Below are 18342 nucleotides of genomic sequence, written 5' to 3'. Positions count from 1 at the left end.
GCTAACGAGAAATTGTTTTATTACATCCTCTTTGGGAAAGAGCAAGCATTTTTAAGTAAGTATAACTAAACTGTAAATCTTTACTTGCCTGATCTCCAAAAGCAGTCCAGTTGCTGACATGCTCTGGAGCATATGTTGCAAAAATTTGTGCCGTAGCAGAAGCATTAGGAGGTATTTCTCTCAAATCTCCACTGAAGTGATAGAAGGCTTCTGCAAAGAACAATTAAGAGGTTACTTCAATTTCTATTGATATCTATGGATCAAAACCACAAGATTTATGGCAGAAAATTTATGTAAAGCAGCTGAAAAATAATTGTGGAGTTACACAATACAAAATGTTAAGCAATATCTTTTGAAACGTTTTGATGGATAGCTAGCACAGATACAAAACAAATGTTATGTATTAAGCCATTTACAGCAATGGTACATATAGAAAAACCATTGTAGAGTTATTTCCTTTAGCTAAATGAAATTTTAAATAGTTTCAGTGAAAATAATAGTTTTCGCATATGACTTTAAAAAATTAATGGGAGCTATGTTTTACGTATGTTTCGTCTAACCTTTTCTGCAAGACTAATACTTAACATATCCTGCTCAAATGCAGCAAATGTTGCTGGAGTTTCCACCTAGTATTTTGCATTTAAAATAAACATTCTATGTTCTAATTGGCATAAAACGAAAATAATTTGTTTTTGAAGAAATAATAGACAATCTGAAGCTAGCACTTTAAATAACAAAGCTCTTTAAACTCAGTGATATTATGTATTTACAATTGTCATATATTATGGGAAAGATATGCTCGAAATGGTGGGCAAAAAGATAAATAAACAACCCACAACGACAGCGAAACGATACTCAGACAGGCTTGAAAATAACGCGTATGCTGTTGATGTCTACCGCAACGAACGATGATCGGCCTTGTGAAATCCTGCAGTTTTTCAACAGGCGTCTTATAAATGAGTGATTTAGGGTGCCTCCAAAAAGAAAACGTTCAAAAGATTGAGGCTTGGAAACGGCGCGGGAGCTAAGAAAGCTAAGAAACGGCGCGGGAGGTGGACTACGTCCAGTCCATCTCCTGGGATGAGCATACAGATGGTTATACACTGCACTGTAAAAATATACTTAAGTAACATCAGGAATAAACCATATGCCTCTCTGCACTGCGAATGGTACAGTCAGTAGCAAATCTGGGAGGACGTTTTTCAGAAGCTACGAGTAACGTACATTGCACTATCCAGGTTTTCGGATAAAAGGCGCTTTCAGCAGATGATCATCGAGGATTCTTGCCCAGATGTTGACACTAAACTTGTGTTTAATTTTTCGGGGACAGTGGTATGAGAATTTTATGTCTACTTATGTATATGCAATGTGCAAGTTAGCAGTAGTGTCTAATGTTAAGCTGGCCTCATCAAAGACTAAAACAGCGGTGGAGAAGGGAGGATTAGTCCTAGTAGCGTCAAACATCCAACACACGAACTGTACAAGATTCAGACAGTCATCGCTGGGTAAGAGTTATTGAGGGTACAGACAGTCATCGCTGGGTAAGAGTTATTGAGGGTACAGACAGTCATCGCTGGGTAAGAGTTATTGAGGATACATGTTTTTAGCATGCAGAATCTTCACCATCTCTAAGTGTGGACATGGAGTTTAGCGGATATCATTCACACACTTGTCGATGGGAGTGAACAAACCATTGCACCATGTGTACCTTCATTTCAGGAGAGCGCGCAATGCACAGTGGCCCTTCATCCCCATATATATGAGTTTCTAGTGATCGTTAGGATCAACGAATCGCAATGAAAAACTTCAGATATAAGATGTGATGAAATTAAATCCATAAAGGGTGTTGGAGTTTTATGCGTAGCTCAAAAAACGCCTCTGGAAAGGCATTGGCAGCGAAGAAGATTGCATCATTGGAAGACAATTGAAGTAAGAAGTATGATAAACAGTTACATAAACGAACATTATCACTGAAGTAAAATTGCATGTTCGCTGCAGAAAATCAGAATATCAATCGTATAAGGTAAGTAGCTAGCACAGATCATAATACTCCATAAGAAGTATCACGAAAGAGCAGCATTTGTTTGGATTGTGTAGATAACGCTCGCTATTACCTGCAACGTACGTACAGTCTCACAAACGTGATGTAAATATATTGCATAAACATTTCCGTTAAAATGTCCAAGGAGGAGAAAAACAATAATCCCACATCGCACAAAACATGGTAGAAAAAAATGCTATAAATTCTTCGAAATTTCAAAACATAGCAATAAGAAACAAAGTAGTTAGAAAATATCTCAGGAACATACATTTCAAAAGTGGCTAAAAAGCGCATAAAATATGCTTTAAGAACTTTTTTTTTCGGTGATATTTTCAAACTCGAAATTTTGCTACCACTTTATTGTTTATCATGATGCCATTTCTAAACCGAGAAATTTGATCTTTGAGTTGTTTTTAATCCGGCATAGTTTTGTAAGACGATGTTTTCAGTGTCTTCGTATTATTCTTTCTGTGATGATTTCTTTTATGTTTTCGCCGAGATGGCTTTCGTGTATATTATGGCCAAAGAACTTCTTAAAAGCTATTTAATACCTCGAAGCGCATGAAACTATTGAGATGTGGCACTTTGTTCCCAATGACATTTCGTTACACTTGGTGAATAAACGGGTCAACTACCTGAGTTATTTTTGTGTTTATCCTCCTAAATAGTAAGCGATCATCTTTAGTTTCTCGCAGAAACTTTCACCTCTTGAATATTCCGAACATTGCCTTTCGGATAACCTAATTTATTCCTCCAAAAGTTTTACGAGAAAACATAGCGTACTTATTAAATTCATTATTAGAGAGCGGATTAACCACTATGCTATAACCAAGTGAAATAATAGAGCAATCTTCCAACTTTGACATGAATGGTGCATATGTATATAGAAATTTTAATCTGTAAATAATATCAAAATAAGTTATAAGCATATCAAATAAATTATAAATAATATCAAAATAAGTTTTAAGCATATCAAATAAATTATAAATAATATCAAATAAATTATAAATAATGTCAAATAAATTATAAATAATATCAAATAAATTATAAATAATATCAAATAAATTATAAATAATGGCAAACTGATATATTATTGAAATTAAATAAAAGATGAAAATTATTAGGAAAAATCTATTGTTTTTAAATAATTCCAGGAATAATCCCATCCAACACTAACCTTTTCACTACTAACCGGGACATATGCGTCTCACTAAAAATTTAAAAATTACTACTGGTTAGAAGATTGCTAAGAATCTTCTGAATTGAATCATCTTCCAATAGTTGGCAAATGAAGACTCCGCTGTGCCACTGTACACTAATGAACACAGAAAAAAGAACAAATATGAGCTGCCCAATGTGTAATGTTGGTTATGCAAGGAATGCTTTACCCTGTACCATACGATATACATCTATTTCACATAAAGGTTTTCAGGATAAAATAGGAGTGCTTATAGTAAATCGATCGCTACGTGTGGGACATATGTATCCCACTATTAACTACTGCTCGGACATATGTGTCCCAGCTTTTGGCTCGAAAATCGAGTGTCAAAAAAATCCCAAATGCTAAATTTACCTCATTTATGACATATTTTGTTCACCTGGATAGAAAACGGCGTAAAAATAATTTATTTTAAATTTAGTCAAAGGGCTAAGTTGCCTGAGATATGTATTTTGCGGTCTGAAAGGTAAAATTATATATCGTCTATCGCAGAGACTGGCAACAGATCTAAAAATTTGTATTTATAATAAATCCGATAACGTAATATAATGGGATATGAAAAAGGGAAAGTTTAATTAATCGAAATTTTTAAGGTTTAAATTAAACCATGCAAGGAAATAATTATTTAATAAAGGAACTGGCGATGGAAAACTAATTCATATATTACATAACACCCCATATATATATATGAAAGAATATTTTTTTCAACTGTACTGTAATGTTTTTTTCATTTAGAAATATTTACCATGAATTCTTTCTAAAAATAACGCTTTTTTAAAAAGAGAAAATAAAAGTTTCAGGCACTGGTTATATATTTCGAAACTATTAAAAGGAAATGATATCATATGCATTTGGGTATTTCTTCAAGCTCATATCAGCTTCAAGCTTTTGTCATATATTGTTTCTAAAATTCATGTGAACTTTTTCACAAAACTTATTTAAAGCGGTGAATTGTTATTTCTTTTCGTGCGATTTCGCACTTGAATTGCTATTTTACATCACAAGTTTTGCAGTTAGAATTCTTCAGCTACTATCATTGCCCACAAGAAATTCACTTTACGCAATTCAGAACAGAAGATGAATTTTATACAAATATCATTGAATAATTCATTGAGTATAATGCAATAAGTAAAATAAACATACACAAGATACCATTTAACAATGGTACCTTGCGTCAGAATGGTCACGTTTAATTGCCTATTCTTACAGACTGTATCAGAATGAGCGAAATTCTGTGCAAATGATTCCATACCTATCAGATAACAGTGGTGGCTAAACATCGCTTTTCCTGTTTATAATTCTTTCGAGGTATGAAAAGAGTTCAGACCAAAGTACTCATGAAGACTAGGTCAAACTGCCAAAACTTCTAGTTTTTTGATACTATTACCCCGAAGGAATCACGTTTTTGATCAAAGATTCATCATTACCGGCACAACGACCTTGACTCGCTGATCTTCGGACCTCGTGGTCTAGATCCGCCGTGTTCGATCCGATTTCTAAGCCTCTTTTGGATTACCAGTCGACGAAAAGGAAATAAATGTATTTACCAGTTAAACGTTCTATGTCAATAAAAAAAGTTTGTCTGTGTTATTATCGCCTTTAAGTACTTCTTTATTTACCTTTCATTTTATCAGGTGAAATTTAGAAATCGATTCTTATATAACAGAGGTGCATATAAAAGATGACTTTTTAAAATAACAGCTCCTTTTAACAAAATTCTTTGATTTTAAATAAATAAAATTATATTGTTAATACTTATTACCTATATTTCTCTTTTAATAGCTAAATTTTCAGTATTCAGTTTGTTCTAGATCCTTCTTCTTAATATCTTAAATTTTTAAAGTTTCAGTCCAGGTTTCGATGGTTGAACTGCATCGAGAATGACTATAATATAAAAAATTATTAAGTCAAAATATTTGGTCAAGCCGAAAGAGCGGAAGATTGTTTTAAGAAAGATAATGGCCTACCTTGGGTTTTCGCGCGAACAGTAGAAAATGATGATAGTGTTAATTCTTTAACAAAATTTTTCATATAAGGTATGGAAAATTCAAATTATTTTCTGCATGGCATTTTCTAATTTTCATTCTCCCTATTACGCTACAGTTCTGATTACGAAACGTCTTCTAAATTTCTGCCTACAAAATTTCATCTGCAGACTAAGTGAAGCCCGAATATTAGTATCACATTTATCAGATCTCTAGGGAATTCGTAATAAAATTAAAAAAATTAGAGATAAATTCTATTTTCTGGAGTGATAAAATATTAAAAATTTAATGCGTAGAGTAAAAATAGTAAGTAATTTTCCTAGAAAATATTTGAAGTATTTTGATTCTCGGTTTGCTTTTATCAGCAATAATACAGGCTGATTAATGCTGATAACAATCACACTGAAATATGCTGAGAGCGACGGGAAGGAAGCATTTGTTTCAGATAAAAACTGATAGAAACTAATACACACAGTAAATTAATGAAAAAGAGATGAAAATATTTTTCTCTGCCCTCCCCCCCTCTCTGGTTTAAAATTCCAGGCACTCCTCTGTTATGTGTCGAAAAGATACGGAGACACAATAAATACTCTATTCATATTCAAATTTAATTTAACGAGAACAGTTTTTAAGATCACTCTAATATTAGTTCCTCTGTGTTGCTACAATTTGTTTTTGATGGCATGGAGATAGATGGTATGGAATGGTATGGATGACATTGGAAGCATGGAGATGGATTCTGAAGTAAAGATGAACATTTAAAATTTAAACGTAGACAATATAAGCGTTGAAATTAAGGCAATTAAAACCTTGTTGTATATTTGCTAATAAGATTAATTTAATGAATTATTTCCTTTAAGGTGAATTATAGTTGCATTTCTTTGTATCATTTTAAATCAAATGGGAAAAACATTATTATTTAGAATTTTAAAAAAGAAAACTTTATTCACTCCTCAGTGTTAATAATATTCGCTTAAATGGAGATTAGGAAACCCTTGACTTTGTTAGAACTGATATCATTATCTTGACCTTATGCATGAAATACAGAAATGGGTGTGAATCCTTACCAAGGTAAACAGTGAAAAGAACAATGGCTGAAACGAATGCGCCAGCGTACTGAGCAAAAATATACGGCATCACTTTCTTCCAAGGCAATTTTCCCACCGTTGCAAATGCTAGCGAGACAGCAGGATTGGCATGGCAACCTGAAATTAAAATAATAGAAGAAATTTTTAATAACTAATTTCTTAAACATTACACTAAAATAATAATTTTTTAAATTAAAAGAAAGTCTTATTTCAAATGATAGGGAATATATACTGCTGGACAGATGCTTAGGACAGATCTCAAATTTCAATGCAGCCAAACATAAGCGGAATTGAATGCTAAGAAGGATAATATATTGCTGCCATACTGTTCGGGCATTAGAATAAAGGACATTTATTCTTCAAGAAAATAAAGAAGGTTTTGAAACGTCCAAAAGTGAAAAAAAGGTTTTCTTTTGATGCTGTATACGGAAAAATGCATATGAACGACAGCAGACAATTTCGAGATAGGTGTCAATATGAGGTATGTCTACCGTGGATTCCGATGCAGCTTTCCACACATCGTTCATACTTTGCGCATCATTATCCTGCAGCTGTTGAGGCAATTAATCCCACTCTTCTATCAGTGTACGGATGAGGATTCGTGGGAGGATATTTGAAGCCAGTAAGTCACCTTCTCAGAGCATTTCAAACATTTTCAATGTGACTTAGATATGGAGAACGTGCTGGCCATACGAGGCATGGAATATACCGCTGTCTAGATAATCCTGAACAGTGAGTATTAGATAACACGGTGCGTCATAGTCTACGAATTTATTACCGAAAGTACCACGGAAAAGGTGAATATGAGGAAGTAGAACTTCATCAATATATCGTTGGCCAGTTATTGTCCCATATGAACCACATGTAAGAGCGTGCGCCCATTGATCATGAAGGGCCCCACACCCTGATATTTTATCTCGGATGTGGATCCCTTTCTTGAATACTTTCTGGGCGATAAGCAATACCACTCTCAATTAAGAACATTTGGCGTCTACAATTCGATAACAGACTGAACCTACTCTCATCTGCGAAGAGAATGCAAGCACAGACCTGTTCAGGCCAACTGCGATGGTCCCGACAAAATGGACGGGACCGTACTGTCTCGACAATTGTATGCACACTTTTTGGACAACGGAACCCATACAACAGGTCTACGGGTGTATACTCCTCCTTCTCCCAGACATCTGGCTACAGTTCTTCGGAAACTCAATTTCCTATGGCAAAAAGAGGCTCTTTTACTACCTGGAGCTGTGGTGCACCAATTTTATTTTTGTCGATAGGCCTCCTGCAGAATGTCGCATATGAAACGCGACCTCCAGCATGACGTTCCCTACACTTTCCAGTTGTTTTAAATCCTTTCCACAGCCTACAACAACGTTGAGGGCGATCTTGAACTCCCTGGAAACATCTGTTATTTTTCACCCGTCTTCGAACTTTTCAATGATACGGCCATGCGTAAAATCCTGTAAGTGATGTCGGGAAGACATACTGAAACTTCCAAGATAGTCAATTAAATCTTTGTAAAATTTCGGTAAAATAGCTGCTGGCGTGGATCAAATGCTTTAAATCTATTATTAGCGCTTTCACGCGATGAACAGTTAATTAAATGAAAATTTGCATACGCGCATCCGTTCTTACTGTATCCCGCATATTATAATTTTTCACATTTTGCTTCCTCTTATTTTGGGATTGTTATGGTTCACAGTGTTGTTCGTCCTTAGCAATTGCCCATTAGTGGATTTATGAATTGGAAAGATATAACCTTCGACTGAAATACTTAAAGATTTCCACTGGGAGTTCTTCTCTTGTGGATAATAACGCTAGAATGGAAAGTAGACAAAAACTGAATAACGGCAAGGGCTTAACCTATTCGCTTCCAATGAGTTATGCATGATACACTTCAGGTTTCCTCTGTGAGCCCACCGTATCGAATGTGATAGAGCGAAGTGTTACTGGCGGTCCTCCTATTAATATTTAAGATACTGCACTCAGGCGAAATGTTTTATTTGAAATTTTAAATGATCGAAAATGACGCCAGAATATCGTGAAATGTAATTGAATAGATTGGAATGAGCGCTTATCTTTTATTTTGATTATTATTTTACGAATTTATTTATGTCTGTAAAGTACGCGAGACTTATAATGTACTTTTGTTTTTGTTGCTGCTATTGTGGCTAATCTCAGTTGTATGACCTAATCCTAACAAGCTGATGTAAAGAGTGCAAGATCGCATCTATCGTTGGCATGAGTCTTGAGCACAATAACGGTGACAGAGTAACTTTGCCTAGCTCTGTCCCAGTTTGAGAGGAGATTACCCGGGCGACGGGTCTAAGAGTCTCTCATCCCTTTTTTCCCTACCACCAAACCATTCGAAAGAATTTTCTAATCGTCGTACATTTGGACTACCACCATGCTGCACATGTGCTATATATTTATAAACCTCTATGCTTTTTCCTAGATTCGCACCAGAACCCAACGAATGAAACAGCGACCAGATGCTCTAACCACTATACTGATAGAGACTGCCTTCGTATATCAGTATTAACGATGGAAATATAAAAGGCACTGAAATTTAAATTACTAAGTTTACTACTTCATTATTGTATAAAAATAATTTAAAATGTAAATGTAATCATTATTGCTAATATTGCACTTTAATTTATTTTTAATTATAAATATTTAGATTTTCTGCTTATATTATGAAAGTAACATTTCGTCAATATATGCAAGAATACAAAATTTCGACAAAAAGCAGATTTTATTTTAGCATGCTACTCTTAACTGTGAAACTTGGTCAGGCATACAACTATGTTCAGAGCTCCAAAGTTATGGGACAATGAAAGAATTTAATTCCTCTGGAAACGGGAGTGAAGAGCTTGAAATGAAGAGATAAGGGCAGTAGGTTTCCAAATTCCTAGATTATGGAAATTTGCAGCATGAGTATTCCATTAGGGTCACATTTTGCTCTCCAGAACTATACTAGTTTTTGAATTAAAAGTTGAATGGGTTTCTAGTCTTCCGATTCCTTTTTGAGCATCGAATGTCGGAAATCCAGATAGGCCAGCCTGATGGGTGTAGTGGTTAATTTTACTGGCTGCCACGGCACTGGGCGGAGTTCGAATTCCAGAAAACGTTTGGATATTTGTAATTTATAGTTTATATTGCGGCGTGGGTTCACTTTACATGCTCGGAGAACTCTACGAGCTGTAAACCTTATTAAGACCTATTGGTGGTCGGAGAACAGGGGTTTGTGATGGTTGGATCTGTTTCCCAGGAGACATTTCTTCAAAATGGGGACAGAGACTAAAGTCGAGTTATTCCTCTGTAAAGTTTCCAAGGCCCATGACAGCGACAGACGAGGCCTGGCGAGGAGCGCAGGATTCCGTAATTGTCGTAAAATTCGTGAATATTTTCTGATGTCACAGTCACACAAAACCCACAGAAGTCGCTCCAAACCCAGACAGAATACCAGCTTTCTACTACTGTGCTATCTGTTCTTTAGAGTCCTTTGAAAACTGTTAATAGTTTATGCTTATAATAAAGCTTTAAAATTAGATGACTCTCAAACTGATATTGCAAATAAAATTTTAAATAATTTACCTTCTTCAAGGAAGTATTAGAAATATTTAACCTATCATTTGATACTTTCACACAGTTTAGAAACAGCTTTTTTTATCAATTATATAACAAATTCCATTTCTCTGATAGATACTGCGAACCACATCAAATTTCTCTCGATAAAATTATTATCATGAGCATTCAACATAAATGCAAAAGAAGAGTTTTATGTAATCTGGTGAAAATGATCTGATGCATGAGAATTCAAAAGATCTGTCTTTTGCAGTCAATCTACAGTTATAGAAATTGAATGAAGTTAATGCATACGATCACTATTTTAACAATTAAAGTTAACAATAAAATTTGATTGAAAGATTTATCATTTCACGTTTTCTCTTCAGAAGAATGATCTCATACTTGTCTGGCGATTAAATAACACAAAATCTTCCACTTAAACTATGCGAATGCTTTAATAATGAAGGGGTAGAAAGAAAATATTCAGCAGCCTTTTCCAGAAGGCTACATAAATAAGGATTCGGAAATGTTATTTAACATTTCTGAACCAGTTCTGCGAGATAAAATTGTACGAGACATTCTTAAAAAATAATAATTAAAAAAATCGTCAGTAATAGCTCATGTTTTATTAGAAGAAGTATTTTCAGCAAAAAAGGCAATTGCTCAGTACGTTTACATAAACAAACAAGCAAACAAAAAACTATACCACATACCTGAAACGCCACCTGTGACTGCAATAGCGACCATGAGAGCAACTCCCCATCCTAGTGGCCCTGCTACTGCACCAATATTACCAGCATCACTGAAGACCAAAGTCGCAATCACTCCGTTGCCAATAAGCTGCAAAGAAAAATGGAAAACTTTTGAATATTTATTGTCCGACAACTACGTAGAATAACGCAGGCTTGATACTGATATTCTCAAATGTATCATACTATACAATGCTAAGCTCATACATTGCTTACATAACATTTACTTAAAATTTTAATTTATCATACATAATTTAAATTTACCAAAATAAAACATTTACTTGGTCAAACTATAATTTTTCGATGCTGTTCCTAACAATATTTATAAATCTTTCCCTAAATCATGAATAAATTTAAAAACAAATTATTTGCTTACAATGGGCAGATATTTTTTCTAAAGTTAGAACACAGTAAACTGGAATTGGTATCAAATATAATCTCAACAATATGACTACTTGTAGAGTCATTACGCTTGTTGTAGCAGGACATATGAAAAAAGAGCAATGCCCTCGCAAGGACTGCCAGACGGCGTATTTTCCAATTACATGCGATAAGGAGGGAGAAAACACTTTATATTCTCCCCCCTCCACACACACTTAAAAGGCAGGAGGGGACTCAATCGCCTAAACGTGCTGGTTACGAATTAGTATCCACCACATTTTTTTTAGCTCGGACGTCACTTACAGAATAATTTAGAATTTTTTGAAGTCAGAAAACCGAAAAAATCCGCAATGCCCTCGTGAGACGTGCATTTTCGGCCTCGCGATTCTTAGCCTACCATGCCTTCCAATTAAATTATTAAGACACGCGGTAAGGAAGGAGACAATTTTTACATTCTTTTCAAAATTATATATAACATAATACGGAATTAATACTAAATGTAATCCTAACTACCACATTTACTTGCATCCTTTTCATTTTACTTTTTGAGTGTAAAATTCAGTATAATTACCATTTTAGAGAGAAATACTGAAGAAAAAAAATAGAGGATTCAAATGAGAAAGGGACAAAGTACTTTATATTTCAGGAACCCGTTGTTACTCTTAAAAATATCCTTTTTACATGCGTTATGTGCTTTGATCTGTACAATAGTAAGTATAGCGTAATTATCATTTTAGAGAAAATAGTAATAGTATCGTTACCATTTTAGAGAGAAAAGTTAAAGAAAAAGTAGTGGATTAAAAATGATACAAGGACAAATGTATTTATGTTCTATATTTCAAGTACTTTTAATTTTGAAAAAATCGTTTTTACTTGCATTATATACTTTGATCTGGCGCATTGCTACCAAAATTTGAGATTTTTAATTATGATTTAAAATGTTCCAAGAGACAAACGTGAGCCTACAAATGGTCGTAGTTTATCGTGAAAGGTATTAAACGTTCCGAGCAACAATGACTACCCCGATTTACGTCTGAAAATGATGTTTCGTTTGAAAATGATGTTTCGGACAAATTTAGGAGTGAAATTGCATTTTTAATCAGTCATATCTTCAGACTTATTCTTATAAACATTAATACTTTAATAAACGAAAGTTAACGACAAACAATAAATCGATTTTATGATCTATTTTTCTAATTACTATATAATATGTCTATTTTATTTATGTTAATAATAAACAGACTTTATTAATAAATAATAATTTGTTATTTACATTTAAATATCATTATCAGAATAAATTACATATTGATTTTATTTTTATTAACTTATTATTAGAAATATAAATCCATAATTATTCTGATATATTTCGATAATTAAGTATTTAAAAATGTGGCGATATAACATATGCGCTTTTTACGTTGCCTTAAATTTCGCTGTTAAAAAGTGAAAAATTACGAAAGCCGCTATCAAACACGTTATAATATGGAATATACAAAGTTTATCTTATGTCTTGTTTAGATTTAAAAATCTCTTTCAAAATAAAGATAGGAAGCCTCAGAAAATTAAAATATGTGCCAAAGTATGACATTATCTATTGACATATTTAGGATTACTTTTACATTTTGTGCATGTTATTTGAGTTTTATGATAAGCACAAATCTTATGAATATTTTCAATTCTCTCTGATGTCATAAAAAAGATCTTGACACAATATTGTTTTTAAAATCAGTAATTCTAAAATAAGATCATTGTTTGATTAAAACAAGATTTCTAAATGCTACCAAGAATTACTTATGATTGCGGCTTAAGCTCTAGAGAACCTGCCCTAGATTTTTAAAGTGCCCAAACCCTTTTATAACTTTTCCTAGCTTCATTTTGCTTATCATAAAAGCAGTGAACGTAAGACTAGTGGCCCCAAAATGTTACACTGCGCTTTGCAAAGATTTTAGACTGTCTTAACCGGACCCTGTTTTAGCTGCAGACTTTTTAATTTTTTCCCAATTAAAAAAGATGTTTGCCAAGTCCCAGAAAAAGGGTTTTAGCATTGCCTACTGCCTATGGTCAAAAGTGCTCAGTTTCTAAGAAGACTGACAGAAATTAGAAAACTGATTCAAATAAACAGCATGGTGATTTTTAAACTAATAATCAAAAGGACCATTTTTTTAATACTGCTTTTTGCATAATGCAATTAAAAGTTGTTGCTCCAAATGCATCATACTGCAAGATTTAAGACTCGACTTAAGTAATGACGAATTGGCAATATTCGTTTTTTTATAAACTTCCTTTTTGTTGTTAATAACCTATTATTAAGACTAAAAACAGAAAGCAAAATACATTAATAAAGTTTTTTATGCAACTAGGTTTTTATTTAAAATGGATATGCTAATTATTGCATAAAAAAAGAGAAAAATTAAGTTATCAAATAGTTTACTGGGAATAATAGATTAAATAATTCTATTTACAGAACTTATCTATAGTTTTGTTTCTCGAATAATAAAAGCCAATGGTGTCCACTGTAAAGTAAAAAAAAATTATGACTTATGCATTTAAATTAATAGAAAATTAAACTGATAGTGACTTTTACATTTGACAGTGCAATCAAATTAATAGATTACGTTTGTCCCAAGCTCTTATTATTAGCGATATAAAATTGTAGATGAATTCTGTAAATAATATTATTTAATTTATTGTTCCCATTAAACTATGCACTAAACTACTTTACTTCTTTTATTACATTAATTATCATATCGATTTTAATTAAAAGCTTATTGAATAAAACCGTTTTTTTATTTAAATGTGAGATATATGAGAACAGAAATCGTTCCATAAGCCTAGATTCATAATTAAAATAAAAAATATTTCCTTGCTATAATAACCAATATTGTTTATTTAACTATGTTTATGAAATTATATGGATGATCTTGACCCCAATTTTAATTTCTAAGAAAAGATGGCGGCATATATTCTTACAAAAAATTATGTAGAAAAATTAGCATTTAAGTTCTTTTACAAGCAAAATATGACTGATATCCTTTGAAGTCCACTAACCAATTCATTATTTCAGCATCAGCGTTGCGGACGGGAAATATTTGTCATGCGGGATGTTTCTGTTGTCTTAACCTGTCCCAGTTTGCTGGAAGTACACTCATTTTATTATCATCACCTTTCATTTACGACATCTTGTTCCAGCACTTTCACATTTTAGCACAGATTCTGTATACTTCAGACGAACACCCCATTAACATCTTCAATCAGACGTAGGTTTCGCGGTTGCTGCAAACCTGCCAGTGACTCGGCAAAGTTCTCTGTGACTTCAGTAAAAAAGAGTGAAAAGAAAAAAACGTCGCAGCAGCTCCAGTGTGAGAATTTCTCATTGTCAAGTGAAAGTTATTTCACCTTTGTTTGAAGAAGAAACTTGCTTTGCGTAATATTCGCATTAAGGATAATGTTTGAGGTTAAGCTTAGTTTGTGGGCGTTGCTTCTGGTCATTAAGAAACTTCAGAAATGAGACTGGAAAGCATATGCAACATCAACTTTAGTTTTTACAGCCTCTTTTCTTAATCATGCCTGAATGTTAGAAACTTTTTTAATAAACTGCTTCTTTGTTAAAATTAACAATCAAAAATTTAAATTCTAAGACAGTTTCCTAGTGGTGTCGGTATGGACCCCGCTGGAGTCGATGAATTTTTAAAGGAGGTCTACGATGATCAAGCATCAATGGCCCTTTATGCACTTGCCACTGATCATCGTAATAAAGATTCACTGATTACAAAAAGTGTATTAATAAAATTTGTAATTAATGATTTATTAATATAAAGCTTTATCGTAGAAATAAGTCAAGTCTTATTCAACACATATCACTAGACCAAGTTTTGGAAGTCATCCTAGGGAAATATAACCAAATTAAAGTTGTTATCGGACAAACATTAACGAGGTGATTTAAGAATTAAGTTAAGCAATTTATGCAAATATTTAAAAACTTGCGTAACTACACAAAGAGCAGCCATTGAACTTTTGTAAACTTAGAATCTATAATTTTGTTTCTGAAACTTGTTTATACTTTTAAAATTAAAAACATTAAGAATACGAAACATAATAAAACATCAGTCTAATAGACCATTTTTTTTTCAAAACTTTGTTCATATTTATAGTCTAACTGTTGTCTTTAAGTTATGTACGCTCAACTATTTGAATTACAAGTATGCTGTATGCTATATATTATACAGAAAAATGTAAGATGTCGATGAAGAAAATTATTCTTTTAGAAGCGGTCAGTGCAAGAAAAAGATTGGGCACCCCCTGTTGTAAGATAATTATTTAAATTTAGCTGTAATTTTTTTATGATCAATGTTTCGGTAGGAATGCTTTTTAAATATGTGAGGTAGTTACTTTTATAATAATAACTGCACAGTCTTAGAATGATTGGTGTTTAGCGGAGGGTGACGGCTCGTCCGAATATTAGAGTGTACAATAAAACCCCGAATAAAGCACGATTCTTGTGGTTGTGGTCTTTTGCTGTTTTGTTTTTTGGTAATTTGGTTTCTACCCCTTGTGGTGCATCTTTGCAGCTCGGGCAATACTCTAGGTGATGAGACGGCAGAATGACAAATGGGTTCGGCCATTCTCCAGAAATGCTCGAGGAACAAGTAAGTGCCCAGCTATTAAAAATATGTAGAGAGAGAGAGATATTTATTTGTAAACTATGTTTGCTCTTGGACTTACTACTGCTGACGCAACAATTTTGTCTTCTTAGATCTATGGTTAAACCGGGATTTCTTTTTACGTACGCGACATAAAAGTCAACATCAAAACCACAAACTATTTAAAAGCAGCATATGCTTAGAACTCCCAATACAGCTCTAAGTGCTGCTATTAATTTTTTCAGTTTTTCCTTAGTTCATTGTATCAACGTTCAGTTTTCAAAGAACGATAACTTACACAACCTTTATTTCTTTTTTTTTAATTTTAATTTATTAAGTATTCCTTTCTTCGTAACTATGCCACATAAATTCAGCAACAAAATATGTTAAAACAGCATATTTTTAGAAGTCCCGATAGAATATTAAGTGTTGCCATACATTTGTTTTATATTCGGTCTATTATTTCTTTAAAAATAACACATGGCAATAAAATTTGGCGGCAATCAGGGGCGTCTCTTAGGGTATGCGGTGTATGCGGCATGCAGCACATAAATATAAATTAAAAAAAAAAAAAAAAAAAAAAAGGAATTATTATTTTTTAACTCAATTGGCTAAAATCTTTGTTACAACTATGAATCATCAATTTTATTTAGAATTATAAATTTAAAACAAAATAAACTGCACGCTGTCGTGTTTTCTCTACCTTCTGTATGCTATGTGAATACCAGCATCATTAACAAAATAGTATATTTTACAAGGACAAAGGGAAAAAAAACCTTTTCACTTTTTCCCTTCCTAAACTTGAAAGCGTATTCGAATTTTCCCTAAATGCATGCGGTACTTTTATCGCATTCAGATGGAGGAAATGAGTGTTCGTTGTTTAAAATTGAGATTTGGTGCAATTGTTACGTTTTAGGCATTATTATTACGCAAAGGCGAATATTTTGCTTCGAAGTTTTACTTTGTACTATCCTTTGAGTTTAAAGTTGGCTTTCCATTAATGATTACGATGAAATTTTATCAATAATAAATATAATTTATTCGCATATTACACTTAAAATTATATTATAGAGCAATCTGCATAAATGAAGCAAAATTGAATTTTGATGCAAACTGTTTGCAAATCTTATCTGAAAAACTTCCATTTTAGGCCTTAAATCTGAGAAATTTAAAATTCATTATATGCATTTAATTATTTTTCATATTATTTTGTACAATGTTTAACAACATATTAACAACGCAGAAACTACATTCAGCTTTCAAATATATGTAATTCTAATTTTCATTTATTAATACACGAAATATTTGGTGTTCAGCAACATGCCCTTTATGGAAATTAAGGATACAACCCTGGCAGTAAAATCCTTTCATTTGAAAAATGGCAGACGCACAAAAGGTATTAGGAAAAAGAGATGAGGAAAGAGACTATTAGCACCTCTGGAGCTAAAACCGCAATTACGTTTTATTCAAAAAAATTTATGTCTTTAAGTTCAGTCTTTAAGTCTAAGTTTAACTCTAAAACTTAGAGATTGTTGAAGAAACAATCTTTAAGTTTTAGAGTTTTGAAATATAGCTTTCTCAGGCCTTTTACAGCATAACGAAAGAGGCAGAGGTTTTAGTTTTGAACCATTGCTTTTCAATTCAATGCTCTAAGACTTGTTACACTTTCTCGTGTTAACACAAAATAAATGATCCAATAAGCAGATAAAAGTGTTTTTTAGGCAGATAAAAGTTGAATCAGAGCGTAAAAAACGCAAGCCAAGACGAACAGCTTCTTAATAATAATCATTCTAAAATAAATGTGCAGGTGAGTCGAACAATTGAAATATAGAAAGAAATCGATATGTTATTTCAGAAAAAGCCGGATTTTATATCAGAAAGCCTACTTTAGAATAATGCTATATGTAAATGTAATATGTGTCCTAAGTCGCTCTTACGAGATATGAAAATTGCAAGATAAATTTCACCTATCCACCAACTACAACGAGAGATATAGAATTGTCTCCCCCTTCCCCCCATACTCTATAGTAATAAATGTATTTAACGTTTTAATAAAATATCTATAACTGCAGCTTTTTATTTTAAAAAAGTTAAATTTACAGTTTGCAAAAGGGAATTTAAATTACAGTAGTCTATAAAGATAAAAATAAACAGCCTGCATGCATGAAAATATTAAGTAGAACTAAATAAAAGCGAGAACCGAAGAAATGTAGAAATCTCTGTTTTATACCAAATGAGTTCGATCTTCCGTTTTACCCGAAATTTACTGTGTGTTATCCACTTGGAAGTACCACTTCAGTAAAACTTTCTGTCAAAAGGTACCTTTTTATTAGGTACTACCTATCGACGACATTATTAAGATTCCTTTTTCCGGGCGTCAACGCAAAACACCCTAATGTATGCAAATGCTACTAACAGTTCGCTAATTATTGGGTGGAAGATAGACAAAACCCGATTTGGAAGTAAACGGTGAAAACATCATTTGAAAACATGTTCGCATAATGAATCTTGTACATCAGACGCCTTTACTTTATTAATAGGAAATGACATAGATTGGATATTCAGCAGCTCATTCCCAAATTCATCCACGCGAGGCGTTAGCGGACCAGCATGGAAATAGTAGACCAAACTACCTGTATTGGAATTAAAATATCAGTATCCTCAAA

General features: G+C 33.0%; 1 protein-coding gene across 6 annotated transcripts in view; it reads right to left on the bottom strand.

Moving 5' to 3' along the window:
* LOC118205883 (aquaporin-3-like) overlaps positions 1-18342 on the bottom strand; it is a 268522-nt gene that overhangs the window by 29784 nt on the left and 220396 nt on the right. For all 6 annotated transcript variants that reach the window (XM_085818282.1, XM_085818280.1, XM_085818281.1 and 3 more), the window contains exons 3-5: positions 10620-10746; positions 6313-6450; positions 89-210 (exon numbers count right to left, since the gene is read on the bottom strand). In XM_085818282.1, coding sequence (XP_085674408.1) covers positions 89-210; positions 6313-6450; positions 10620-10746 — 387 coding nt within the window. The remainder of the gene's footprint in view (positions 1-88; positions 211-6312; positions 6451-10619; positions 10747-18342) is intronic.

This window comes from Stegodyphus dumicola, chromosome 6, assembly GCF_044657685.1.
Source record: "Stegodyphus dumicola isolate Sdum_Otavi_A_Nest chromosome 6, ASM4465768v1".
Lineage (NCBI taxonomy): Eukaryota > Metazoa > Arthropoda > Arachnida > Araneae > Eresidae > Stegodyphus > Stegodyphus dumicola.
The sequence above is the reverse complement of the archived record's forward strand: the minus strand, read 5'-3'. Positions and strand labels throughout refer to the sequence as shown.